The 27,439-nt window shown below is 43.8% G+C and overlaps 1 protein-coding gene across 1 annotated transcript; it reads left to right on the top strand.

Moving 5' to 3' along the window:
* The first annotated feature begins 1,701 nt into the window (after positions 1–1,701).
* Positions 1,702–13,831, top strand: CD3E (CD3e molecule). The gene is made up of 9 exons (XM_010367440.2): positions 1,702–1,824; positions 1,942–2,049; positions 4,350–4,370; positions 5,501–5,515; positions 9,569–9,586; positions 10,028–10,249; positions 11,092–11,259; positions 11,809–11,855; positions 13,129–13,831. The coding sequence occupies exons 2-9, from the start codon at positions 2,001–2,003 to the stop codon at positions 13,183–13,185; spliced, it is 597 nt and encodes a 198-aa protein (XP_010365742.1). The 5' UTR covers positions 1,702–1,824; positions 1,942–2,000; the 3' UTR covers positions 13,186–13,831.
* Positions 13,832–27,439: the final 13,608 nt, after the last annotated feature.

A 27,439-nucleotide genomic window follows, 5' to 3' on the forward strand; every position in this document is an offset into this window, starting at 1 on the left:
AATATTATAACAATTTGATACTGTCACTATTTGAATACTTTCTACAGCCCTAAGAAAATCCTTAAGAACCCCTAACATAGCTTGCAAATCCCTTCCCATCTGGCCCCTGCTGAGTTTCCTCTCTCTCTCTCTCTCTTTTTTTTTTCTTTACAGGGTCTCACTTTATCGCCCAGGCTGGAGCGTAGTGGCATAATCATAGCTGACTGCAGCCTCAACCTCCTGAGCTCAAGTGATCCTCTCACTTCAGCCTCCCGAGTAAGTGGGACTACAGGTGAGCACCATCACACCTGGCTAATTTTTTGGTTTTTTTTTTTTTTTTTTGTAGAGATAGGGTTTCACCATGTTGCTCAGGCTGGTCTTGAACTCCTGGCCTCAAGCAATCTGCCTGCTTTGGCCTCCCAAAGTACCACATCTGGTTAATTTCCTGTATCATTTCTTACATTCCTCATTCTCCCTGTTACCTGCTGTTCTGGACTTTCCATTTCTCTTCCTCATCTCTGGGCTTCAAACATGCTGCTCCCTCTGTCTGGAATGCTTTCCACTCTACCTGGTTCATTGCTGTTCCTCCATCAGACTTCAGCTTAGATGTCACCTGCTCAGGGGGACCTTCTCTTCCCCACCCCACCCCAGACTATCTTAGTTCCCTTCTATCACTCCCACAGCACCTGAACGTCTTCTTTCTTAGCATCAATCTCCTGAAGTTATCTGGGAGTTTTTTTAGAGCTAGAGTCTCATTATGTTGCCTAGGCTGGAGTGCAGTGGCTATTCACAGGCACAGTCACACTCACTACAGTCTCGAACCCCTGGACTCAAGCAATCCTCCTGCCTCAGCCTCCTGAGTAGCTGGAAATACAGGTGTACACCATCATGCGGGGCATGGTTATTGGTTGTGAAGTTATCTGTTTAATCTCCACATTTCCTTTTTTATCCAAGAGAACTATTTATCTTGTTACTCCTGTATTACTAGCACCCAGCATGTAACTACAGTACAGTAGACAGAAAATGTGTATTAAGTAAGTGAATTTCATCAAAATGATTTCTAGAGTCCCAGCTCCGTAATCTGCAACTTAGATAACCTGCCTGAGCCTTAGTTTACTCAAGTATAAAATGGAAATAAAAACAAAAATAATACTTACCTTTGAGGGTCGTTTTGAGGATTAAATATGTCAGAAAAGCTCTTAGAACAGTGCTTGGATATAGTAAGCATTTGATTGACACGTGCTTAAACATAAAGAAAAGTTACATCAATTCACACTCATACCAGCAGACTTTGACACTATCACTCCCTGTTCAACATTGAATCTTGTGTTTTTAAATATTTTTGTAAAATTATAGGCAAAAAAATGGCATCTTACAGATTTAAGTCAACATGTATTTTCAAGCCAACAAGTTTTGTCAATAAGATGGCTGCACCGTGCTGCTCCATGCCCGATCCACCATAAAGAAAGCAAATGTTCAGTGCATCTCCCTCTTCCTGTCAGAGCTTATAGGGGAAGGAGGACCCCACAATGTGGAGGCATATTGTATTACTATTACTTTCAATGGCAAAAACTGCAATTACTTTTGTGCCAACCTACTACATGGTCTGGACAGCTAAATGTCATGTATTTTTCATGGCCTCTTCAGGTTTTGTCAGAGTCCTTTTGTTTGACCTTCTAGGAAGGCTGTGGGACCCAGCTTTCTTCAACCAATCCAGGTGGAGGCCTCTGCCTTGAACGTTTCCAAGTGAGGTAAAACCCGCAGGCCCAGAGGCCCCTCTACTTCCTGTGTGGGGTTCAGAAACCCTCCTCCCCTCCCAGCCTCAGGTGCCTGCTTCAGAAAATGGTGAGTCTCTCTCTTACAAAGCCCTCCTTTTTCATCCTAGCATTGGGAACAATGGCCCCAGGGTCCTTATCTCTAGCAGATGTTTTGAAAAAGTCATCTGTTTTGCTTTTTTTCCAGAAGTAGTAAGTTTGCTGGCCTCCGCCATCTTAGTAAAGTAACCGTCCCATGAAAGAAAGATGCAGTCGGGCACTCGCTGGAGAGTTCTGGGCCTCTGCCTCTTATCAAGTGAGTAGGGTGGAGTGGAAAGGGTGGTGTGTCTCCAGACCACTGGAAGGCTTACATCCTTACCTGGCACTGCTCAGTGGCACCAAGGAGCCTCATTTACCAGATGTAAGGAACTGTTTGTGCTATGTTAGGGTGGGGGATGAGAGCTGGGGACTAAAGAAAAAGATAGGCCACGGGTGCCTGGGAGAGCGTTCGGGGAGCAGGCAAAGAGCAGTTGGGGTGATCATAGCTATTGCGAGCAGAGAGGTCTCGCTACCTCTAAGAACGAGCTCATTCCAACTTACCCAGCTCTCCAGAACTAACCCAAAAGAGACTAGAAGAGCAAAGCTCCACTCCTTGTTTTGGGGAGACTCGATAGTTGCACCCAAACTCTGCACAGGGCATATATAGCAAGTTCACTGTCTTTGAGACCATAAAACGGCTCGTAATTTTTAGTCCTTTTCAAGTAACCAACAACTTTCAGTTTATTTAGTTTTTTTGAAGCAAGATGGATTATGAATTGATATATAACCAAGAGCATTTATATATCTCATACGAAATAAATAATACAAAAAAAGTTGCCATTTATTGAATGTCAGATACTATGTAAAGAAAAAATTATTTAGACGTGTTAACTGGTTTAATCCTACTTCCACCTGGGAAGAAAGGTGTTATATCCTCTTTTTAAAATTCTTTTTAACTTTTACTATGTAAACTGATAAGTCCTCTACTTTACAGATTAAGAAATTGATACTCAAAAAAGTTAAGTAACTTGTTTTAAAGAATATAGTAAGTGATGAAGCTGATCTGTGAGACCAGGACTCTTTGTGCTCTAAATGGCTGCACCACATGAGGCAAAATGGCTTGTGATGGTTTTATTTCAAAGACCTAGAAAACGCTATCACAGCTGGTGCCCCGTCTCAGAGCCACAGCCATGATGTCTCCACTTCCTGCTTCATCTTAGGTTTCTCACATCTTGAATGTGCACACAAATCACCTGGGGATCTTGTTAAAAATGCAGCTTCTGTTTCAAAAGACCCGGACTGGAGACTGAGATTCCACATGTCTAGTACGCTCTCAAGTTTATTAATCTGCTAACTGGTCCTAGGAACACATTGAGTAGCAAGTGGCAGGATGTGACTCCTGTAGGGAATGGCCAGGCATATTCTTAGAGATCTGTGTTATAAAGTATGCTTTTCCTTAAAAATAGAAGGAGGAGGAGGAGGAGGAGGAGGAGGAGGAGGAGGAGAAGGAGGAGGAGGAGGAGGGGGGCCAGGTGCAGTGGCTCACGCCTGTAATCCCAGCATTTTGGGAGACCAAAGTGGGAAGATCACTTGAGCTCAGGAGTTCAAGACTAGCCTGGGCAACATAGTGAAACCCCATCTCTACAAAAAATTAAAAATTAGCCAGGCGTGGTGGCATACGCCTATAGTCCCACTACTTGGGAGGCTGAGGCAGAAGGATCACTTGAGCCCAGGAGGTCAAGGCTTCAGTGAGCCATGATCAAGCCACTGCACTCCAGCCTGGAGTGTCTCAAAGAATATATATAAATAAACAAACAAATAAATAAATAAATAGAAAATAAAAGAGAGTATCAAAGACCCAATCACCCCTAGACGTCTGGCATCATAGGAATGTGTCCAATCTGCTCTGGGGATAGGAAAGTGGGAATCCTATCTCCCCCTGTGTAGAGGTTTCAGTAAAAGAAAGGCCTAGGTGTGCAGAAAGCTTTCAGGCAATGCCAGGGAAACTGATCATTGTAATGAATCCAGGGTATTGCTGAGTGAGGGCATCCTGGAGGGCCCGGTGGAAATGTGGTCAGGCTCTTCAACGCACAGGCCCTAGATGATGAGTAATCAGGATTTCAAATATTTCCATCTCTGTCTCAAGCAGAAAACAAATGGAAAAACTGAACCACCAGAAAAGCAGAGCCAGAGATGGAACAAGAATCCCAGTGTTTGTACCCAACCAAGAGTGTGTTTTTCTTCCACAGAGACCAATGTTCAAAATGGAGGCTTGAGGGCAAAATTCTTTTGCTATGTCTCTAGTCATCCAAAATTATGGTCCTAACTCTTTCTGACTCCCACTTGTCAGAAATTGTGGACTCATGGTTAATGCTAGATGCTTCCTTCCTCTATTTCCTCCCAAATTTCCTGGGAACCCCTGGTCAATACCAGCAATAAGTTCTACTGTTCTACAGCAACTGGGAAGGACATCAGATGTCGTCAGTGGTCATACTGCAACACAGCCCTTTTTCTGTTTAGGAATGCAGGTACCCACAACATTTACTAACATTTTTTTTTTTCTTATTTATTTTCTAGTTGGCGTTTGGGGGCAAGATGGTGAGATATGCTTTCTTTCTTTTTTATGAAATCACCCCATCATTGTTTGTAGTTATGAGTGGAGCTTTCTCTTAGGCCTCCCACAGAACTTCCACGGAGGTCAGGAAAAGGAGTTTCTGCCATCTACCCCTTTGACTTTCCTCACAAGTCTGGAGATATTTCTAGCCCAGAAGGGGGAAGTAACAGAGGGAGAAAATAATGAGTCTTAACTATACAAAAGAAAAATTGAGGCTTAAATGAAGTTGAAAGCACGAACAGTTTTCTTTTGTTTGCATCTCATATTTGATGTGAGATTCTGCAGAGGAGATGTAGCCAGAATGCATGCACAGGGTTACTCTGGATAAGCTGCTGGGGCAACATCTGGGTGTGTGTTCAGAATCACATGTCTGAATACATGTGTGTACAAGTGTGTTTATGCGAGTGCACGTGCATATGAGTGTGCGCAGCCTGAACTTACTCTCTCAATCACAGCAGTAGAGTCAGAAGTGTTCCAACATTGGAAGCCCCTCTATTCAATCAGCTCTTCCAAACGGAGTGAACCAATGTTGTATTTAATGGCAACCATTAAATTGCCATTAAATGTGGCTGGACATCGTGGCTCACACCTGTAATCCCAGCACTTTGGGAGGCCGAGGTGGGCAGATCACTTGAGGCCAGGAGTTTGAGACCAGCCTGGCCAACATGGCGAAACCCTGTCTCTACTAAAAATACCAAAATTAGCCAGACATGGTGGTGCACACCTGTAGTCCTAGCTACTCGAGAGGCGGAGGCAAGAGAATCACTTGAACCTGGGAGGCAGAGGTTGTAGTGAGCCAAGATTGCACCACTGCACTCTAGCCTGGGCAACAGATTGAGACTGTCTCAAAAATAAAAATTAAAATAAAGGCAACCACTATGCCAGCCTAGATTCCGCCATGCTGCCTAATTTGTAGTGTCCTTAGGAGCCATTTTTGTAAATAGTCGTCAGATAAGACGTAAGGCCCAAAGCAGCTTTTTATATGCAGCCAAGGAAATTGGAAGTTCCATTGTTTCCTAAGGGTTGAGGGAAGAGTCCCAACCCACAGGAGCAGGGTCTGATCTTCGTTGCCAATAGAAACATTACTAATGGCTTCTTACCGTTTTCTTTTCAGGTTATGAAGAAATGGGTAAGAGGATTTCCACTCTATCTAGCAAAAGTTTTCAAATGTGGAATGAAATGGTCATAGAGTACAATCACCATTAACAAACACTGAGAACTAAAATTATTAAAGGGAAAATACAAGTATCTTTCAATGAGATCTGTATGAAACGTGCCTGTATTTGTTGCTAGCTGTCATGTCAGATTATAGCTGTGCATATATGTATCTCTGATCATACACTTATGGGTGTGGGTTGGAGCTACCATGTGTTTGTGTATACGTTTTTGAAATCTTTCAAGGCAGAAGTGTCTCATTTACCTAGCCCAGCGTCTGGCACATAGTAGGTGCTCAATAAATATTTTTTGAATGAATAAATGAACAAACGTATGAACACATTGCTAATTACCTCCCCTCAAGAAGCTGATGGTCTTGTGTGAGACACAAATAATTGAAAATATAGTGAGTTGCATGTTATAATATGGGTAGATACAGAGTAAAATGAAGTGTAAAGAGGGGAGTGATCAACTCTACCGAGTGTCGTTGGGAAAGATTCCCTGGGGGAGGTGATCCTTGAGCTGAATTTTAAAGGATAAGCTTTTGTTTTAGGGAAGAAAAATATTTTATGCAGAAGAGATAAAGCTCTATAGTATGAGGGTAAGAGTCTAACTGAGCTAGACCAGAATGTTTGAATCTTGGCTCAACTCTCTACTTGCTGGGTGTGTTTGAGTATTTACCTAACTTTTCTGTGCCATAGCATCATCATGGTATGATGGAAATAATAGTGCTACCTAACTTGTAGGGTTATTATGAGGACCAAATGAGTAATTTATTTAAGGCGCTTAGAACATTATCTGACACAAAAGGCAGTAGGTGGGCCGGGCATGGTGGCTCACGCCTGTAATCCCAGCACTTTGGGAAGCCGAGGTGGGAGGACCACCTGAGGTCAGGAGTTCAAGACCAGCCTGGCCAACATGGTGAAACTCCATCTCTACTAAAAATACAAAAATTAGCCAGGCGTGGTGGCAGGTGCCTGTAATCTCAGCTACTCAGGAGGCTGAGGCAAGAGAATTGCTTGAACCTGGGAGGCGGAGGTTGCAGTGAGCTGAGATTGTGCCATTGCACTCCAGCCTGGGTGACAGAGCGAGACTCTGTCTCAAAACAAACAAACAAACAAACAAAAAACAGGCAGTAGGTGAATTTTAGCTATTAATACATGAAAAGCACACTGACTATAGATGATAAGCATTAAAGTTTACTGAGCACGTATGTTTTAGGCATTGCTCTAAATACTTTACTTGAATATCCTCATTTAATTCTTCTAACACTCCTATTGTGCAGTGAAGGAAACAAAGGCTCAAATAAATACAAAAATAAATAAACAGTCCAGTCCTAGAGATATAAATGCAGATTTAGGCCAGGTGCCGTGGTTCATGCCTATAATCCCAACACTGGGAGGCCAAGGCAGGAGACTCACTTAAGCTCAGAAGGTTGAGGCTGCATTAAGCCAAGACTGTGCCACTGTACTCCAGCCTCTGTGGCCGAGAAAGACACTGTCTCTGAAAAAATTAATAAATAGAAATTTAAAAATAAAAAAGTTGGCCGGGCGCGGTGGCTCAAGCCTGTAATCCCAGCACTTTGGGAGGCCGAGACGGGCAGATCACGAGGTCAGGAGATCGAGACCGTCCTGGCTAACATGGTGAAACCCCGTCTCTACTAAAAATACAAAAACTAGCCAGGCGAGGTGGCGGGCGCCTATAGTCCCAGCTACTAGGGAGGCTGAGGCAGGAGAATGGCGTAAACCCAGGAGGCAGAGCTTGCAGTGAGCTGAGATCCGGCCACTGCACTCCAGTCCGGGCGACAGAGCCAGACTCCGCCTCAAAAATAAATAAATAAATAAATAAATAAATAAATAAATAAATAAATAAAAAATAAATAAATAAATAAATAAAAAAGTTTTAATGCAGATTTATATGATACTGAAGTTCATTTTCTTAACCATTATGAAATACTATCTCTGGATGTGTATAAAATCTTTGTGAGCACACATATCTTTTTTTAATTTAACTTGCATTTTAAATTCAGGGGTACATGTGCAGGTTTGTTTTATAGGTAAACTTGTGTCATGGGGATTTGTTGTACAGATTATTTCATCCCCCAGGCATTAAGCCTAGTACCTATTAGTTATTTTTCCTGATCCTCTCCCTCCTCCCACCCTCCACCTTCTGAGAGGTCCCAGTGTGTGTCATTTCCCTCTGTGTTCATGTGTTCTCATCATTTAGCTCCCACTTCTAAATGAGAACATGTGGTATTTGGTTTTCTGTCACTGTGTTTGTTTGCTAAAGATAATGGCCTCCAGTCCCATCCATGTTCCTGCAAAGGACGTGTGTGATCTCATTCTTTTTTATGGCTGCATAGTATTCCATGGTGTATATGCAGCACATTTTCTTTATCCACTCTACCATTGACAGGCATTTAGGTTGATTCCATGTCTTTGCTATTGTGAATAGTGCACAATGAACATACGCGGAGCACATTTCTAAGCATAGACATCTAGACCCTTGTGTGAGCATGAGTTAAGTCTAAGCTCTGCTACTGAATTTGTGCCAATAAAAGTTGTGAGCAATTTTCTTTACATTTTTTTCAAACAAACACACCCAGCAAAGTATAATGTCTATGTACTTTATTGATGACTTCTAGTTCATTTAACATGTCTAAGAAACATCTGTGTTGAAAAATTATTTATAAATTAAAATAATATAAACTATTTACTGTCCTTTTACTCAGCTCCCAATTATAAGCAGGTGGAAAAACCTGGAGAATGATTTGTTTACATTCTGTGCAGTCTTTGTCAGAGGGCTGCCTGAGCAACTGGGTCAGAGTTCAGTTCTGTGCTGGGAGCAGCGGGACCTCAAGAAGGAAAGGAGGAAAGGAAGTAACTTTTTCTTGAGCACCTGCTATGTGTCATCCACTTCCACCTTCATAATCCGTTTAATTTGCACAAAGACCTTGTGAGGTTGCTGTTTTATCTCCATTTCCCTGATAAAGAAGTTGAGGTTCAGCAAAGTTAAAGGACTTGTCCTGGGTCACACAGACTAGGGCAGATCTAGGATTCAAACACAGGGCTTCTGACGTTTCAGTCCAGAGCTCTGTCCCTAACAGCCGCACCACCGCCTCTCCTCTCCTCCAGCTGTCATGTCCAGGCTGTAACAGAACCCAGTGTTCCAGCCACAAGTTTTCCAGGAAATAAGAAAGGACTCCTAGCTCCACCTCCCAGGGCAAAAATGGCTGCTGTGGGAAACATGGCTGGACCTGCGAATGGCATTAGTGATTTATTAGTTGATTTCAGTTGTCCACACTGATGGGCCTCTCTCTAACAAAAATAATTGAGAGCTGATTATGCTCAGATACAAAGTAAAGTGAAACCACTTTTTATTGGAAGAAACATTCCCTCAAAATGTGTAGAGTATTTCACATTATTTAAAGACAAACAGAGAGAAAATTATATGGAATAAGAATAAAGGTGTTTCTTCTCTATTATGAGGACTCAGTTCTAAGAAAGAATTTCTGAATTGTAAGAAATAGGTAAGTCCACGAATCAGTGATTCGGTGGAGAGCTTTATTTCTGAGAAAGCCAGTATTGCTCCCTTCTGACAAGCAAATCTAAGGCCTGGATGACAGATGACTTCCTACATATGGGTGGTTCGTTTGTCATTCATACCTATCTGTAATACAGTTCTGGCTAATGTAAGAGGATAAGCTTGAAGATCTCTGGAATTTTTTGGCTTTAGGACTTTAAGGCTTTCTGAGCTTCAGTAGATCTGGATCTAGGAGCACACGCTGGTATATTCTGAATCCAATGTATCTGGGTTACATCTATGAGCTATTTAAAAAATATATCTACGAGCTAAATCTCATAGGCTAAGCATGAACCTCACCTCCAAGACTCAGGGCTTCCAAGTGGACGAGACCCTCTTTGGGAAGTCTTGTGGGCAGTGTCTAATTCCACTAGAAAACTTTTACCTACAATTTCAACTTAAACCAAGATGTTTTCTTACTGCTGTTTCCTTTTTTCATTTTCAGGTAGTATTACACAGACACGTGAGTTTATTGGTCTTTTATTTATGCCCTGTCTGAGGATGCAGATTGGTGGGTAGACAAGAAGGAACTGATTGAGAGAAATTAACCCCAAGAATCTTCCCAGCATTGCATTCTCAACCCCATTTTAGAAAGGTTCCAAATAGGGACTTTTATGGGTTTTTCTTTACATCCATCTTACCTTTCCCAAGTCCCCATGTCCCTGCGTAAACCCTAAAGCCACCTCTCAAAAGGTTCTCTAGTTCCCTTCAGGTTCTCCAGTTCCCTTCATTCCACGTATCTCCTCTTCCACACCCTCCAGCCAGTAGAGCTCCCTTTTGACAAGCAAATCTAAGACCTAGATGACAGATGACTTCCTGCATTTGGGTGTTTCTTTTGTCACTAATTTGCCTTTACTAAAAATTGTCCTGGTTTCTTCCATCAATTTCCCTTCTTTCTCCCCAGCATATAAAGTCTCCATCTCTGGAACCACAGTGATACTGACATGCTCTCAGCATCTTGGATCTGAAATACAATGGCAACACAATGGTAAAAACAAAGAAGATTCTGGGGATCAGCTGTTTCTGAGGGAATTTTCAGAAATGGAGCAAAGTGGTTATTATGTCTGCTACCCCAGAGGAAGCAATGCAGAGGATGCGAGCCATCATCTCTACCTGAAGGCAAGAGGTAATCCAGGTCTCCAGAGCAGGCACCACCGGCTCTTTAGGGAGGACCATTCAAAAGGGCATTCTCAATGATTTCCCCTAACCCAGCTCACAGTGCCCTGGTGTCTTTGTGCTTCCTCCCACACTCAGTCCTGGACTCTCTGGTACCACACAGCATCAGTGTTTTCTGGAATATAGATTAAACACAAATATGAGGCTTTGGGGTAACCCCAGTCTGTGCAAGATCTAAAATAGCAACTCCCTAAGAGACAGGACTGGGTCATTTGCACTGCATCACACCCAGGTTCATGGCATACCAACATGAGTTTATCTAATGCTTCCTCCAGAGATAAATTTTTCAGAAAAGTTTGCAAAAAAGACTCAAGTCTACTCTGATAAAATGGCATAAGCTAAGGTATAATAATAAAATAATAACATTAGCTAACATTTATTGAGTGTTTATTAAGTATCACTCAAGCACTGTCTATATCCAACACTTACCAAGGATTTTTTTTCATATAATCCTCTCAACAACCATATGGGTTAAATACCATTTTATTCCCATGAGTAAAGGGATGAGGAAACAGAGCGTCTGTGAATTGAAAACACATTTCACGCTTCTCACAGCTAGTGAGTAATAAAACTGGTACTCAAACCCAGGGCTGTTTGACTCCAGTGCCTCTACCCACAGCCACCACTCTTTGCTTGTCGATGTTGTTCTAAACATATGGAAGGGGGGCTCTGGCTGTGGCAAGTGTGTGAGTAGTAAGGGGAGAATGGCCTTCATGCGCTCCCTCCTCACCTCCAGCGCCTTGTGTTTTCCTTGCTTAGTGATTTCCCCTCTCCCCACCCCGTCCCTGACAGTGTGTGAGAACTGCATGGAGATGGATGTGACGGCGGTGGCCACAATTGTCATAGTGGACATCTGCATCACTCTGGGCTTGCTGCTGCTGGTTTACTACTGGAGCAAGAATAGGAAGGCCAAGGCCAAGCCTGTGACACGAGGAGCAGGTGCTGGCGGCAGGCAAAGGGGTAAGGCTGTGGAGTCCGGTCAGAGGAGATTCCTGCCAAGGGGGACGACCAGCCTGGGCCAGGGTGGGTGGCAAGTCCACAGCTAGGTCAGAACAGCTTCTCTAGAGCTTCTATGCACAGCTTCCAGTACTGTGATGACAAGATCTCAACAGAGGGTTTCAAATCTCATGTCACTCCCCTCCTTCCATCCTATAAAAGTGCAAAAATGTTGATGAACGCGACGGGCTTCCTCACATGCCTGTCAACGCCTGCAGTCATCCGATTCTGTCCCTAAGCTGTGGGAAGAGAGACTTTGATATATTAGCTCCTGCCTTTTCCTTTCCCTTCCCCGTGGAGAGAAACAATGGGAGGACCTTGAGCTGAGGAAAGTCACAAAATGATGAGAAGAGATAAATGAAAGAAAACAAAAAGAGAAAGAACGTAAAAGGGAAGTGGTCGAGGAGAGAACAACGGGGTTTGCCATTCTCTATCTGGGTCTCACTGGCACAGACAGTGCTGCAAGATTGGTTCCCTCATGGGAATGAAACGTTTCCCCTCCTTCCTCTGCAGGACAAAACAAGGAGAGGCCACCACCTGTTCCCAACCCAGACTATGAGGTAACGGGGGATAGAAATGGGCCAGGAGGCTGGAGGGGATGCCCCTCCGGGGGGAAAGGGAACAGATGGGATGGCCCATCTTGTCTGCCAGATGCTTCAAAGCCCCTCACTCAGGGCTTCCATGATGACCCTCTATGTGCCACCTCTACCTCCTTCATGGTAAAACAGGACTGTCTCAAAGGCTGCATGGCTTCCATAACCATGGAGAGGAGGAAGCTTGCGAGAGATATACACCTCTTTCTCTGGCTTCTTCATTATCTGGGATACAGCCATGGAGAATATCATATGTGCAAATTCTAACACAATAAATTCAAGGCTGATATTCCACCAGCATGTACCAGTATAGCCAAACGAGTTATTGAAATATTAAAATTAGATAAATATTATATAAAAGCTATTGAAATATTAAAATACTTCATTGGAAAATGGCCCCAAACTTTGCTCACCCCAACCCACGCTTACACACACACACACACACACACACACACACATGGCCAGGCATCCCAGTCCCTCCCCTACTAGGCTGTCTCTTGAGTGGGGGTAACTAAAGAGTTAATGCCGGCCGGGCGCGGTGGCTCAAGCCTGTAATCCCAGCACTTTGGGAGGCCGAGACGGGCGGATCACAAGGTCAGGAGATCGAGACCATCCTGGCTAACCCGGTGAAACCCCGTCTCTACTAAAAAACACAAAAAACTAGCCGGGCGACGTGGCGGGCGCCTGTAGTCCCAGCTACTCGGGAGGCTGAGGCAGGAGAATGGCGTAAACCCGGGAGACGGAGCTTGCAGTGAGCTGAGATCCGGCCACTGCACTCCAGCCTGGGCGACAGAGCGAGACTCCGTCTCAAAAAAAAAAAAAAAAAAGTTAATGCCTGGCATGGCAGAGGATCACCAGGATTGTTCTTGTTGATTGGTATGTGTGCACTACTAGTTGTTAAATATTTTTACCCTCACACCTGGATATACTCAACAAATATTTGTTGAGCACCAGCCAAGCATGTAGTATTTACTTTAGCATAAGTGAATTATTTAGCCCTGACAGAAGCCCTGGAAGGTGGGTCTTTAAGTTCCTATTTTTGAGATGGGAAAGTTGAGGCTCACGGAAGGAGGTGATCAGTTGAAGTCTCCTACCATCCGAGCCAAATTAGAATTCCAGCCTGCCTCCTGACTTCAAGTCCAAAGCTCTTTCTATGCACTAAAGCTAGATCTTCAGCGTCCTTTCTTAGGAGGTACTTCCTCCCGCACCACTGACCACCCCCTCTCGACTTCACTCCCAGCCCATCCGGAAAGGCCAGCGGGATCTGTATTCTGGCCTGAATCAGAGACGCATCTGACCCTCTGGAGAACACTGCCTCCCGCTGGCCCAGGTCTGGCTCCTCTCCAGTCCCCCTGCGACTCCCTGTTTCCTGGGCTAGTCTTGGACCCCACGAGAGAATCGTTCCTCAGCCTCATGGTGAACTCACGCCCTCCAGCCTGATCCCCAGTTCCCTCCTTCCTGCCTTCTCTGCTGGTACCCAGTCTTAAGACACTGCTGCTGCTTCTTCCTTTGAAACATCATTAGTAGTCACATCCTCACAGCTGGCCTGCTCTCTTGCCAGGATATTTATTTCTGCTATTCACTCCCTTCCCCTTGGATGTAACTTCTCCGTTCAGTTCCCTTTTCTTGCATGTAAGTTGTCCCCCATCCCAAAGTATTCCATCTACTTTTCTATCTCTGTCCCTTTTGCAACCCTCTCTGGGGATGGACTGGTAAATATTGACAGAGGCCCTGCCCCATTCACAGATCCTGGCTCTGAGCCAGCCCTGTGCTCCTCCCTCCCCCCACACTCCCCACCAACCCCCCAACCCCCTAGCCCTCCACATCCCCACCTCCCCCTCCTTGTCTCCACTGTAGGCCACTGGATGGTCATTTGCATCTCCCTAAATGTGCTCGGCTCCTCTCAGCTGAGAGAGAAAAAATAAATTGTATTTGGCTGAAAGGGTTGCTGTCCCTCTTTTCTGAGAAGCCCTGAGAGGCTGCCTTAATTCCCAAGACCATTCAGGTTCTCACTACCTTTGACTAAATTCTCAGCTATGACCCCAGATGCGAACACTCTCCGTTTCCACAGCTGGTAGGGCCGTTACCTGAAGCTCTCTTTAGAGAGGGCATAAGGGAATAAGAAAAAAGAAAAAAAGCCCGGGCGCAGTGGCTCACGCCAGCATTTTGGGAGGCTGAGGCGGGCGGATCACAAGATCAGGAGACTGAGAACATCCCCATCCTGGCTAACACAGTGAAACCCCGTTTCTACTAAAAATACAAAAAATTAGCCAGGTGTGGTGGCGGGCGCCTGTGGTCTCAGCTACTTGGGAGGCTGAGGCAGGAGAATGGCGTGAAGCCGGGAGTGAGCTGAGATCACGCCACTGCACTCCAGCCTGGGCAACAGAGCGAGACTCCATCTCAAAAACAAAGAAAAAGAGAAAAAAGAAAGAAAGAGTAAAGGGAGGGGAGAGAAAAGAAAAAGAGACAGAAAGAAAAATAAAAGGAAAGGGAAAGAAGGGAGGGATTGAGGAAGGGAAGAAAGAAAGAGGATGGGAGGGAGAGAAAGAAAGAAAGTTTCACCAACTTCTCTCAGAGGAAGACATCAAAGGTGGCAGAGAATGACTGATGGCTCCCTGATGGAGTGGTTGGTAGAAAATGGGCAAGACAGAACCAGGCCTTGAAAAACAGATGAAGTTACGGAAGAAGACGGTGGCGGTGGAAGCCCAGCTTGGGGATGGGACACAGATTTCCACAAGCTGCCAGGAAAAGCTGCGGAGCCAGGGCTGGGGAAGTGAAGGAGGGAGGTGTCTCAAGCAGGCACACCCCCACCCTAAGGCAGCCGCCTGCAGCCAGAGGCGGGCTGTGGTTAAGCAGCGCAGGATGTGGGCTGCACTGCTAAGCGTGGCTCCTGGGAGTGAGGGTGGGAGAGGTACAGCGGCAGCTGGGCGGAGGCCAGTGTGGGAGTGCTTTGTTCTCAGTCTCCCACAGCACACTCTGCTTGCAGAGAGAGGAGGCCGGAGCATCCAGGAACTGTCCTAATCCAGCCCAAACCAGCGGGCTCTATTCTCTCCCTCTCTGCACTGACAGCAGGGCTATTTATGAGTGCGAACACCACTAAAAAGGCCGTTTGTGACCAGCAGCCTCCACATACTGTTCCCCCTCAGTATGGGGGAACATAGCTACAGCTATGAGCTATAGCTACAGCTTCTATTTGTTTTTGGTCCCTGTTGAAGAGTCACTTCCTTCACTCTAAGCATCAACACTTAGGCTCAGAAGACGCCTCCATGATGTTGTCCATCACTAGCTTCTGATCAGCAGGCTAGCCCAGGGATGGCAGTTTTGTCCCAAGTATACTTGATTGTGCCCTGTCAAGGGGAGGCATGGCTCAGTGTAATACAGGCAATCACAGCTAACATGTATTGAGCATTTACTCAATACAGGCTTCAGAAATTGTACTTAGCACTTTACCTGCATTATCTCATTTAATCTTTATGTTGACACAGCAAGTTAGATGTCAGCCTCACTTTACAGATGAGGATACTGAGGCTCCGAGAGGTCAAGTCATTGCCCAAGTCACAGATGGGGTGGGGCAGAGCTGGAACTAGCAGCCAATTCTAATGGTCAGAGCATCTATTCATTACTGACTGTGATCATAAAGAATGCTCCCCATTGTCACACACTGGGGCCTGTCAGGGGCATGGGGGGCAAGGGAAGGAAGAGCATTAGGACAAATACCCAATGCACGAGGGGCTTAAAACCTAGATGATGGGTTGATAGGTGCAGCAGATCACCATGACACATGTATATCTATGTAACAAATCTGCACGTTCTGCACATGCATCCCAGAACTTAAAGTAAAATTTAAAAATAAAAATTTTAAAGAAGAATGTGTCGGGCACGGTGGCTCACGCCTATAATCCCAGCACTTTGGGAGGCCAAGGCAGGCGGATCACGAGGTCAGGAGTTTGAGACCAGCTGGCCAACATAGTGAAACACTGTCTCTACTAAAAATACAAAAAATTAGCCAGGCATGGTGGTGGGCGCCTATAATCCCAGCTATTTGGGAGGCTGAGGCAGGAGAATCACTTGAACCCATGAGGCAGAAGTTGCAGTGAGCGCAGATCATGCCATTGCACTCCAGGCCAGGTGACAGTGCAAGACTCCGTCTCAAAAAAAAAAAGAATGTTTCTCTGTCGTGACTTAAAAGCTCTGTATTTGTTTATGCATTCCTTCAATTAGTGCTTTTCTAATCACTCATGTGGCTATCAGCACTATGCTAACTGCTAGGAGGATATCAATAAACAGTTCCTGTCTTCAAGGAGCTTGCAATTATATAAGAGTAGTCAAGCATGCAAAAAGTTAAACAGCAACACAAGAACAGATGATGCGATTAATCACTCATGCGTGCTACAGACAGTGTTGCAGGTATTCAGAGGCAGAGAAAGCTCCATGGAGGAAAGACTTTATCTAGGCCTTGAAGGGAAGGACGAATAGAACTTGGAGATAAAGAAGGCACTCCAGGCCGGGCATGGTGGCTCACACCTGTAATCCCAGCACTTTGGGAGGCCAAGGCAAGTGGATCATGAGGTCAGGAGTTCAAGACCAGCCTGATCAACATAGTGAAACCTCATGTCTACTAAAAATACAAAAATTGGCCGGGCATGGTGGCATGTGCTTGTAGTCCCAATTACTCGTCTCTCCCACGCTAAGATAAGCTCTCCCTTGACCCTGCATGCCTCCTCCCCAGATACTTCCCTTTCTCTCTCTGCCTTTGTAAGCCCCAAAGAGAAGTCTACTAGGCCAACTTCCTCATTTCCCTCCGATCCTCAGCCCTCTACAGTCAGGCTTCCTCCTCTACCACTCCAGAAACTCTCAAAACATCACAGTGCCCTCCTTCTTGCCAAATCAAAGAAACATTCCATGAGCCTTTTAAGAGCAGACCTCTCAGAGGTATGTGAAAGATTGACTGCTCACTTCCTTGGCTTCCATGACATCATCTGCCCCTCCTTACCTCTCTTGAAATTCCTCCTCCACCTGCTCCTTAAACATTGGTGTTCCTGGAGGTTCTGTTCTCATTCCAATACCCTTCACACTTCACCTATTTTTCTTACTTTCCCATATCTATCCCCAGACCTGACCAGATCAGATATCCTCTTAGGCTTTAGACATATTCTGGATGTATTCATTTGGGAGCCCACAGACTTCACAGACATTTCAAATTCAAGATGTTCAAAATTGAAGTCACCATTCCACCCCCACCCACCCTCAATCCCTCAAACCATCTCCTCCACCTGCCTGTCTGTCCCCAGCGAAGGGTACCACCATCTACACAGTGCTGCTGGATCAGAAACCCTGGAATTGGCCTGGATGCCTCTTGCACCCTCATTTTCCACATCCAATTAGTCACCAAATGGCACTCCCTAAATAGCTCTTCAAACTGATTTCTCTCTGTTTCTGCCTCCAGAATTATGTGTGCCATATCACTTCCTGCTTGAAGCTCTTCAAGAATGCGTAACCTCATACAGGAAAAAGCCCATACCCCCTACTTAGCCTTACACTCCAGGTCTTCTGCCTTTGGATCCTTACCACCTCTCCCTTATTGCTAACACTCTGCAACTTGAACTTCATGCTCTAGTAAAACTAAATCTCTTGAAATTCTCCCTGCTCTCCACCTCCATGTCTTTGCTCATGCTTCCTTCTCTGCCTGGACTATTCTTTCCTTGCCTCACTTTTCTTTTTTTTTTTTCTTTTTCTTTTCTTTTTTTTTTTTTTTAATTAAGCAGACTTTATTTGAGCAAAGAAAATTTATGAATCGGGCAGCACCCTGAACCAGTAAAGGTTCAGAGTGCTTCACCCAGCAACATGGGCAGGCCGAATTTATTGGAAGTAATACACACAAACAGTTTGATGGGGTACAGCTCAGCATTTGCCTTATATGGACATGGTCTGATCAGTTGGCAGCCTGTGACTGGTTAAAGTACAGCAGCTGTGACTTGCTGAGATTCAGTCAGCTGTTTGTTACAAGAATATGGTCTCAGTTGGGAGGTAGCTGACTTAAATACTAAGTTGGGTTGCAGTTCAACAGATACGCCAGCAGCTTTGGGCCAAATTTAATTTAAACATTTCTGCCTTTTGGTCAGCATCTCAATTTTGAGAGATTGACCAAAACTTTGGCCCTTGACCCCATTTTCCATCACCATCATAATGGACTTGTTTTGTTTCAATATTGAACTCACAATTCACAACTTCACCTTAGTTGGATGATTCTTTGTGCTGCTTTCTTCATGTTTTTGTTATTCTAACCCTAATAGACCAGTTGATGTATAAAGAATGACTGCATAGGAGCACTTAAGACTTCCCAGGGGAAGCAACACATCAGAGAGACTATTATTGTTATTATTATTTTTTATTATTTTTAAGATGGAGTCTCGCTCTGTCACCCAGGCTGGAATGCAGTGGTACAATCTTGGCTCCCTGCAACCTCCACTTCCTAGGTTCAAGCAATTCTCCTGCCTCAACCTCCTAAGTAGCTGGGATTACAGGCACCCTACCACCACAACCGGCTAATTTTTGTATTTTTAGTAGAGTTGGGGTTTCACCATGTTGGTCAATCTGGTCTTGAACTCTTGTCCTCAAGTGATCTGCCTGCCTCGGCCTCCCAAAGTGCTGGAATTACAGGGGTGAGCCACCGCACCCAGTCAGGGAGACTATTTTGATGACTATGAGTGGACAATGCCAAGAAACTGAAGTACACTCCTTATCAGGAGTTTCCACAAACAACTAGTCAAAATCAAACAACTCAAAGTCCATGCAATAAGCATAGTTCAATAGCATTTGAGTCCAGCTGGTCGGTCTTGGTTCAGGAGATGATGTTGATTAGGGGTACAGTTCACTACAAAAAGACCTGATTTAAACTCACCTCATTAAATGAGAGAGCTATATTAGAGAGTCTCAGAGACCTCCACCCAGCAACAGTGGACAAGTAGTGTTTATAAACAGAAAAAGGAAATGGTATTGGATATAGCCTGATCGGTTATAGATCAGCCTTTGTCTAATTTAGACACATCTGATCAGTCTACAGTCTGCCCCTGACTGAAAGCTGGCTGCTATGATTGGAGGAGACTTCCTTTCTTCTTACAAAAATATACTCTCAGGTCAGGTTGTAGTTTGTTTACATATTAAATGAGGTTACATCCCAGTCAAATCCTCCCTACAAAGTATCCCCTATTCTGACCTCTATCACCATAGACTAGTTTTGCTAGTTTTACAGCTTTAAATAAACGGAATCACACAACTAAAAAAAAGAAGAAGAAGAAAAGAAAAAAGGAGGTTGCAGTTCACTAAATTACAGCATTTTGGAGCAAATTTAATTTTTTTTTTTTTTTTTTTTTTTGGACAGGGTCTTGCTCTGTCACCCAGGCTGGAGTGCAGTGGCACAGTCTCGGCTCACTGCAACCTCCACCTCCCAGGTTCAAGTGATTCTCCCCCTTCAGCCTCCCAAGTAGCTAGGACTACAGGCACCCACCATGCCCAGCTGACTTTTGTATTTTTACTAGAGATGGGGTTTCACCATGTTGGTCAGGCTGGTCTCAAACTCCTGACCTCAGGTGATCTGCCCACCTCAGCCTCCGAAAGTGCTGGGATTACAGACATGAGCCACCGCGCCCAGCCTGGAACACATTTAATTTAATTTAGCAGAACTTACTTCTTGTGCCCAGAGGAAGTGGGGGCAAGAGTTGCTTCCCATGAAGAGTGCACCTGATGAGAAGGCAGCTCCAGATGACTCAAAGGAAAACCAAGAATCAGGAGAGAAAGAGAAGTGCAGTTCTTGCCTACTTCAGGAGAGGACCCCAAACTCCTGGTTAATAGTAGGGACCTACTTCCCTGTGCACCCCGGCTCCCTCTCCACTGTGCTGTTGCTTCCCGGGCCTGGCGACCACAACTTTGGGCCTCCTCTAAGGCCCAGAGTTCACAAAGTCAGATGATGCCCAGCTGAAGTGGTCTGGGCCTTGTGGCAGCACCAGATCCAGGGCGAGGTCACGCTGCTGGTCCTCAGAGTACATAGGCCAGTAGCTCTGCAGCTGCAGCACGCTGCCACATACATACTGTATGCGCAAAGGGCAGTAGGTGGCAAAGACCTTGATGAAGGGCAGCGCGTGACGCTGGGCCTGGGAGACGTTGAGCTCATTCCTAGACGAAGTCTAGAAAGCCTCAAGTGGCCAGCCTATCCCTGATCTATGGGTGATGTTGTGGATCCAGGCCTTGAGCTGTGGCGTGACTCACCTTGCCTCCACTTCTCACATGACTTCTATTCACGCATCAAAACTAAACAGATGATGATTTCCTCCAGGAAGCTTTCAAAATCCCTCTCAGATGAGGCTAAAAGCTACTACTTCTTGGTGCCAAACAACTCTGTAACTCTGTTTATAACTCTGTCATATTCCTACCATCATATTAGATGTATCTGTATGTTCATTGAAAGGATGGATGATAATGGATGGCTGGATGGGTGAATGGATGGATGGATGATGAGTGGATGAATGGATGAATAGATGATGGATGGATGAATTTTTTCACTACTAGATATGAGGACAGAATCTGCATTTTTCTTTGATGTACTAGCTCCTACATAGTTCAGAGCCTAGTTCATAATATATCCTCAATAAATGTTGACATGAACTGACCTTGAAGATGATGCTGATGGAACTTCCACAGAAGACCAATAAGATATCGATGGGAAATACAGATATTACTAACATAGATAGAAAAATAATCAAAATGAACATACTGAAAACTTGCAAGCACAGCGTCCCTACTCAAAGGAACCTGCTATTCCTCCAACTGTTTGGCTTGGATTGATGTCTAGGAACAGCCAGCTAAAATCAACCTCATCCTAGGTAAAGGTACTTTGATTTGCAGTAGAGAATAAGAGAAAAAGTTTGGTGTGGAAAGAGAAGAGGTAAGAGCTTTCTTTACTGGGCGAATCCATAGTTATAGATTATTCAGAAAGGGATGCTGTCTGAAAACCAAGCGTCCCTTTTCAGATATGTTGACTCTTAGTTCCTTCAGACATCCCTGGTACAAGTCTTGGCCCCATCCCAGAGCTGGGACATGATTAGGAGACAGAGATTTGCCCTCCTGGCATTTGCCCATTCCTTGGTCCTGTAAAGTACAAGCAACTAGATATAATGACAAAAATGTTTCCCAACTTTTCTCAATAAGTTCTCGAGCTATTTAACCCTGAACACTTATTTTATTTAAGAATACCTCAAAATGGAAGAATTGGAGGTGATGCTGAGAAGCCAGGGAAACCCTAATAACTCAGAGACAATTCCAACAATGCAGTATAACTATCACTGCATCATCACACCCTGTTCACTCAACAGGCTATGGACTCAGGGGTTCTATTTACCCTAATCCCATATTCCTCCTCCCAAATTTAGAGCCGACCAGAACAACAGGTCTCTTAATTCCCTCTTTAGCTAAGAATTTCTAGCCCTGAGAAATGCAAAGCAAAACCACAATGCATTACCACCTTACTCCTGCAAGAATGACCATAATCGAAAAATTAAAAAAAAAAAAAAAAGATGTTGGAGTGGATGTGGTGAACAGGGAACACTTCTACACTGCTGGTGGGAATGTAAACTAGTACAACCACTATGGAAAAGAGCATGGAGATTCCTTAAAGAACTAAAAGTAGGCCGGGCGCGGTGGCTCAAGCCTGTAATCCCAGCACTTTGGGAGGCCGAGGCGGGCGGATCACGAGGTCAGGAGATCGAGACCATCCTGCCTAACACGGTGAAACCCCGTCTCTACTAAAAAAATACAAAAAACTAGCCGGGCGAGGTGGCGGGCGCCTGTAGTCCCAGCTACTCGGGAGGCTGAGGCAGGAGAATGGCGTAAACCCGGGAGGCGGAGTTTGCAGTGAGCTGAGATCTGGCCACTGCACTCCAGCCTGGGTGACAGAGCGAGACTCCTCCTCAAAAAAAAAAAAAGAACTAAAAGTAGAACTACCATTTGATCCAGCAATCCCTCTACTGGGTATCTATGCAGAGGAAAAGAAGTCATTATATGAAAAAGATACTTGCACGCGCGTGTTTATAGCCGCACAATTAGCAACTGCAAAAACATGGAGGCAACGCAAATGCCCATCAATTAATGAGTGGATAAACTGTGGAGTATGTGTGTATGTATGTGTGTATGTGTGTGTGTGTATGTATATACTATACATACACACACTATATACACGTATACATATATATACATGTATATATGTACACACACACACACATATATATGATGGAATACTACTCAGCCCTAAAAAAAATGAATTATGAATTAATGGCATTCACAGCGACCTCGATGAGATTGGAGACTATTATTCTACTCGATGAGATTGGAGACTATTATTCTAAGTGAAGTAACTCAGGAATGGAAAACCAAACATCATATGTTCTCTCTCATAAGTGGGAGCTAAGCTATTAGGATGCGAAGGCATAAGAATGACACAATGGACTTTGGAGACTCAGGGTTGGGGATAAAAAGACCACAAATTGGGTACAGTGTGTACTGCTCAGATGATGGGTGCACCAAAATCTCACAAATCACCACTAAAGAACTTACTCATAGCCCGGCATGATGGCTCACGCCTGTAATCCCAGCACTTTGGGAGTGGATCATGAAGTCAGGAGTTCAAGACCAGCCTGGTGAAGATGATGAAACCCCGTCTCTACTAAAACTACAAAAAATTAGCTAGGTGCGGTGGCAGGCGCCTATAATCCCAGCTACTTGGGAGGCTGAGGCAGGAGAATCGCTTGAACTCAGAGGGTGGAGGTTGCAGTGAGCTGAGATCATGCCACTACACTCCAGCCTGGGCAACAGAGTCCGTCTCAAAAAAAAAAAAAAAAAAAAAAAAAGAACTTACTCATGTAGCCAAACGCCACCTGTTCCCCAATAACCTATGGAAATTAAAAAATTTTAAATAAAGAATTTCTAGCCCTGAACATTGGTTTTATTTATGAAGTCCGATCCCACAGGTACCTGTTGCTTACTGACATCATGGGCAGAGATGTCCTAGCAAATATCCTTGGCATGACAGGTGGAAGAGTTGGAAGTGGAGTTGAAATCCTGAGAAGGTTTCCTACTTGGACAGAGGCAGAGTAGTGCAGGATAAATGTAGATGCTGAAGTGAGAAAAATAAGCGGATGAGGAGGCTGTAGATTACATACGGGATGCAGAGGACAGGAGGGATACACATTATAGAAGGAACACCACATTGCAGTTGAATGCAGTGTATAGGGGGGAAACAGTGGAAAGGAGGAATATAGAATAAAGGAAAGATTAAGAGTATAGAAGAGGAGCTCAATTTCAGCCTCTGGCCTAGTTGGAGTATCAGGAATTGAATTTACCCTTCTGCACGAAACAATTAAGACGAGATAAAATAGATGAAAATAATAGGTTTTAAGACATTGGATTTCAGGCAAAAATAGACAGTGATCTCTGAGAGGTGGGAAAAAAACAAGGGAAGCCCTAGGGTTGCCCCAGCTTACAGCCTGGAGAGAGTTCCCAGCCTATGGTTCACGGCAGGAGAACCCAAGCAGAGCAGAGATGAGCAGAGTACTGAGGTGAAGAGACAGAGATTACAGGCCAAGGTTTCTAGAGTTTATAAGAGTACAATAGAGGACAGAGACGCCCTCAGAGACAACTCCAGAGATCTGCAGAGGCCCCTCAAATCTTCAGCTGAGTAGTGAGCAGTGTGTGCATATGAAAAAAGTACAAGATGCCAAATTCAAAAACCACTTGAAAAGATTAGAGAGAATAGTCCTTGGAGCTCACACAAGGCCAGAAAGAGTTCCTGTGTGGCCAGGCGCAGTGACTCACACCTGTAATCCCAGCACTTTGGGAGGCTGAGGCAGGCGGATCACCTGAGGTCAGGAGTTCAAGCCCAGCCTGGCCAACATGACAAAACCCTGTCTCTACAAAAAATACAAAAATTAGCCAGGCGTGGTGGCAGGTGCCTGTAATCCCAGCTACTTGGGAGGCTGAGGCAGGAGAATCACTTGAACCCAGGAGGCAGAGGTTGCAGTGAGCCGTACCACTGCACTCCAACCTGAGTGACAGAGCAAGACTCTGTCTCAAAAAATAGTAATAATAAAAGCTCCTGTGCCCTCATAATTCAGGGAGTGTGGGGAAGAACGTTCAGAAGGGTTTTGCCTCAATAATGAGGACAAATGAACCCTGCATAAACGTTGTGCTGGTCCTACCTAAGGAAGCTTAAAGACAAGGCCCAAAAGATCAAACTCTTTCCAAGTGAGTAATTGCATCTTAGAACAAAGCTCAAGGAAATGTATAAGAACACAAAAATATGTAGCATCTTAATTTTATGATTTCTGGCATTTAACCAAAACTTACCAGACAGGCAAAGAAACCAGAAAATGGGACTTGGAATGAGGGAGAAAAATCAATTCATCAAAACCAATCCAGAAATAATATAGATGATAGAATTACTAGGCAAAGACATTAAACAAGTGATTCTATATGTTGAAGAAGCTACAGTAGTCCTCCCTTATCTATGGGGGATACATTCCAAGACCTTCAGTGTATGCCTGAAATCAGATTATAGCAAACTCCATCATATACTATGATTTTCTTATACATACATACATACAGTAAAGTTTAATTTATAAATTAAGAACAGTAAGGGATTAACAACAATAATAATAAAACAGAATAATTGTGATCATATGACAGCATCACTACTCCTGCACTCTAGGGTCATTATTAAGTAAAATAAGGATTATATGAGCACAGCACTGTCACAGCACGACAGCTAATCTGATAACCGAGACAGCTACTAAGTGAATAAGGGAAGGTAGCATAGACAGTGTGGATATACTGGAAAAGAGGATGATTCACTTCCTAGGTGGGACAAAACAGGGCAATGGGAGATTTCATCATGCTACTCCAAGTGGCATACAACTTAAAACTTACAAATTGTTTGTTTCTGGAGTTTTTCATTTAATATTTTCAGACCTCAGTCGACCATGGGTAACTAAAACCAAAGAAAGCAAAACAGCAGATAAAGGAGCACTACTGTAAAGGAAACATTGAACATGTTAAATGGCAACATGAATAACATTTTTTTAAAAGGCCCAAGTCAAACTTGTAGAGATGAAAACTATGATATCTGAGAGGGGGAAAAAATGCATTGGCCATATCTGGCCGGGCATGGTGGCTCATGCCTGTAATCCCAGCACTTTGGGAGGCCAAGGCAGGCAGATCAGGAGTTCTGGAGTTCTGAAATCAGGAGTTCAAGACCAGCCTGGCCAACATGGCAAAACCCCATCTCTACTAAAAAATACAAAAATTAGCTGGGTGTGGTGGTGAGTGCCTGTAATCCCAGCTACTCTGCAGGCTGAGGCAGGAGAATTGCTTGAACTTGGTAGGCGGATGTTGCAGTGATCCAAGATTGCTCCACTGCACTCCAGCCTGGGCCACAGAGGGAGACTGTCTCAAGAAAAAAAGAAAAGAAAAAAATGCATTGGCTATATCTAACAGCAGATTTGATATTACAGAAGAAAAGATTAGATTAGTGGGCTTGAAGATATAACAATAAAAACACAAAGATAAAATGAAACACAAAGAAAAAAATAAAAGAATAGAAAAGAACATACCATGCTAACACTAATCAAAAGAAAACCATATATTAACATCAGACAAAGACATACTTCAAAGACCAAAGAATGTTACCTGGAATGAAGACAAATATCATGTCATGTAACAATGACAAAGGAGTCAAGAGAATATAGCAATTCTAAATGTTTATGCACCTAATAACAGGGATACAAAATTGGCAGGCATGGTGGCTCACACCTGTAATCCCAAAACTTTATGAGGCCGAGGTAGGCAGATCACTTGAGGCCAGGAGTTCAAGACCAGACTGACCAACATGGTGAAACCCCGTCTCTACAAAAAATACAAAAATTAGCCAGATGGAGTGATGGACATCTGTAATCCCAGCTACTTGGGAGTCTGAGGCAGAAGAATCACTTGAGCCCAGGAGGTGGAGGTTGCGGTAAGCCGAGATCACACTACTGCTCTCCAGCCTGAGCGACAGAGCAAGATTCTGTCATCAAAAAAAAAAAAAAAAAAAAAAAAAAAAAAAAAATTAAAGCAACTCACCACAAATCAATGATAAGTATTTGAGGTAATGTTTATATTAATTAGCTTGATCTAGCCACTCCACACGATATACATATTTCAAAACATCATCATGCTGTACACCTTAAATGTATACAATTTATATTAGCTTGTTAAAATTAAATAAATAATAAATCTTTAAAATAAAAAACCCCAATTACACAATTTAAAAATGGAAGCAATCCCAGCACTTTGGGAGGCCGAGGTGGGCAGATCACCTTAGGTCAGGAGTTTGAGACTAGCCTGGCCAACATGGTGAAGCCCCATCTCTACTAAAAGTACAAAAATTAGCCAAGCATGATGGCGGGCACCTGTAATCCCAGCTACTCTGGAGGCTGAGGCAGGAGAATTGCTTGAACCCTAGAGTCGGAGGCTGCAATGAGCGGAGATCATGCCATTGCACTCCAGCCTGTACAACAAGAGCGAGACTCCATCTCAAAAAAAAAAAAAAAAATTGAAGCAGAAACTAATGAAACTTCAAGGAATCATATACAAAAATCACAATTGTAGTTACAGATTTCAACATCCCTTTTTCAAAAGGTAGTAAAACAAGTAAAATCAGCCCTCTCTATCTGAGGGTTTCACATCCATGGATTTAATCAACCATCAATCAAAAATACTCAGGACAAAAGTGGATGGTTACATCTGCACTGAATGTTTATGAACATTTTTGTCATTTTTTCCTAAACAATACAGTATAATAGTTATTTACATGGCATTTACATTGTATTCGGTGTTATAAATGATGTAGAGACGATTTAAAGTACATGAGAGAATGTGCATAGGTTATATGCAAATACTATGCCATTTTGTATAAGAGACTTGAACATCCATGGATTTTGGTATCTGAGGAGGATTCTAGATCCAATCTCCTGTGAATACCGTGGTACCACCATAGACCAAAAATCAGTAAGATACGTAAACCAAATTCACTTGATTAACGTTTATAAAACCCCACACCCACCACCAATAGAATACACAGCCTTTTGAAGTACATACAGAACATTTATCAAAATTGATGATATTTGGGGTCATAAAACAAATCTCAATATATTTTAAAAGGTTAGCCACATAATGGAATTAAATAAGAAACAAATAACAGAAAGATAAACTAGGGATGTTAGCCAGAATAATGCTTCCCCCAAGTATGTCCACATCCTACTCCCTAGACCTAACAAGAGGTCACCTTACATGACTGAAGGGACTTTACAGACGTAATTAAAGTTAGAGACCCCGTGATAGGAATATTATCCTGGATTATCTGGGTGCACCCAATATAATCATATGAGTCTTTAAAAGTGGAAGAGGAAGACACAAGCGTGAGTTGCAGAGAAGAAACAAAAGAAGAAAAAGAAAAGACACAAAGTGTA

Source organism: Rhinopithecus roxellana, chromosome 15 (assembly GCF_007565055.1).
Source record: "Rhinopithecus roxellana isolate Shanxi Qingling chromosome 15, ASM756505v1, whole genome shotgun sequence".
Classification (NCBI taxonomy): Eukaryota; Metazoa; Chordata; class Mammalia; order Primates; family Cercopithecidae; genus Rhinopithecus; species Rhinopithecus roxellana.

Bases quoted from the DNA above. Each gene is read 5' to 3' on its own strand.
- CD3E (XM_010367440.2), top strand. From the start codon at position 2,001: ATGCAGTCGGGCACTCGCTGGAGAGTTCTGGGCCTCTGCCTCTTATCA. The intron at 2,050-4,349 runs GTGAGTAGGGTG...TTTATTTTCTAG, and splicing joins GGGCCTCTGCCTCTTATCAA to TTGGCGTTTGGGGGCAAGAT. The intron at 11,856-13,128 runs GTAACGGGGGAT...CTTCACTCCCAG, and splicing joins TTCCCAACCCAGACTATGAG to CCCATCCGGAAAGGCCAGCG.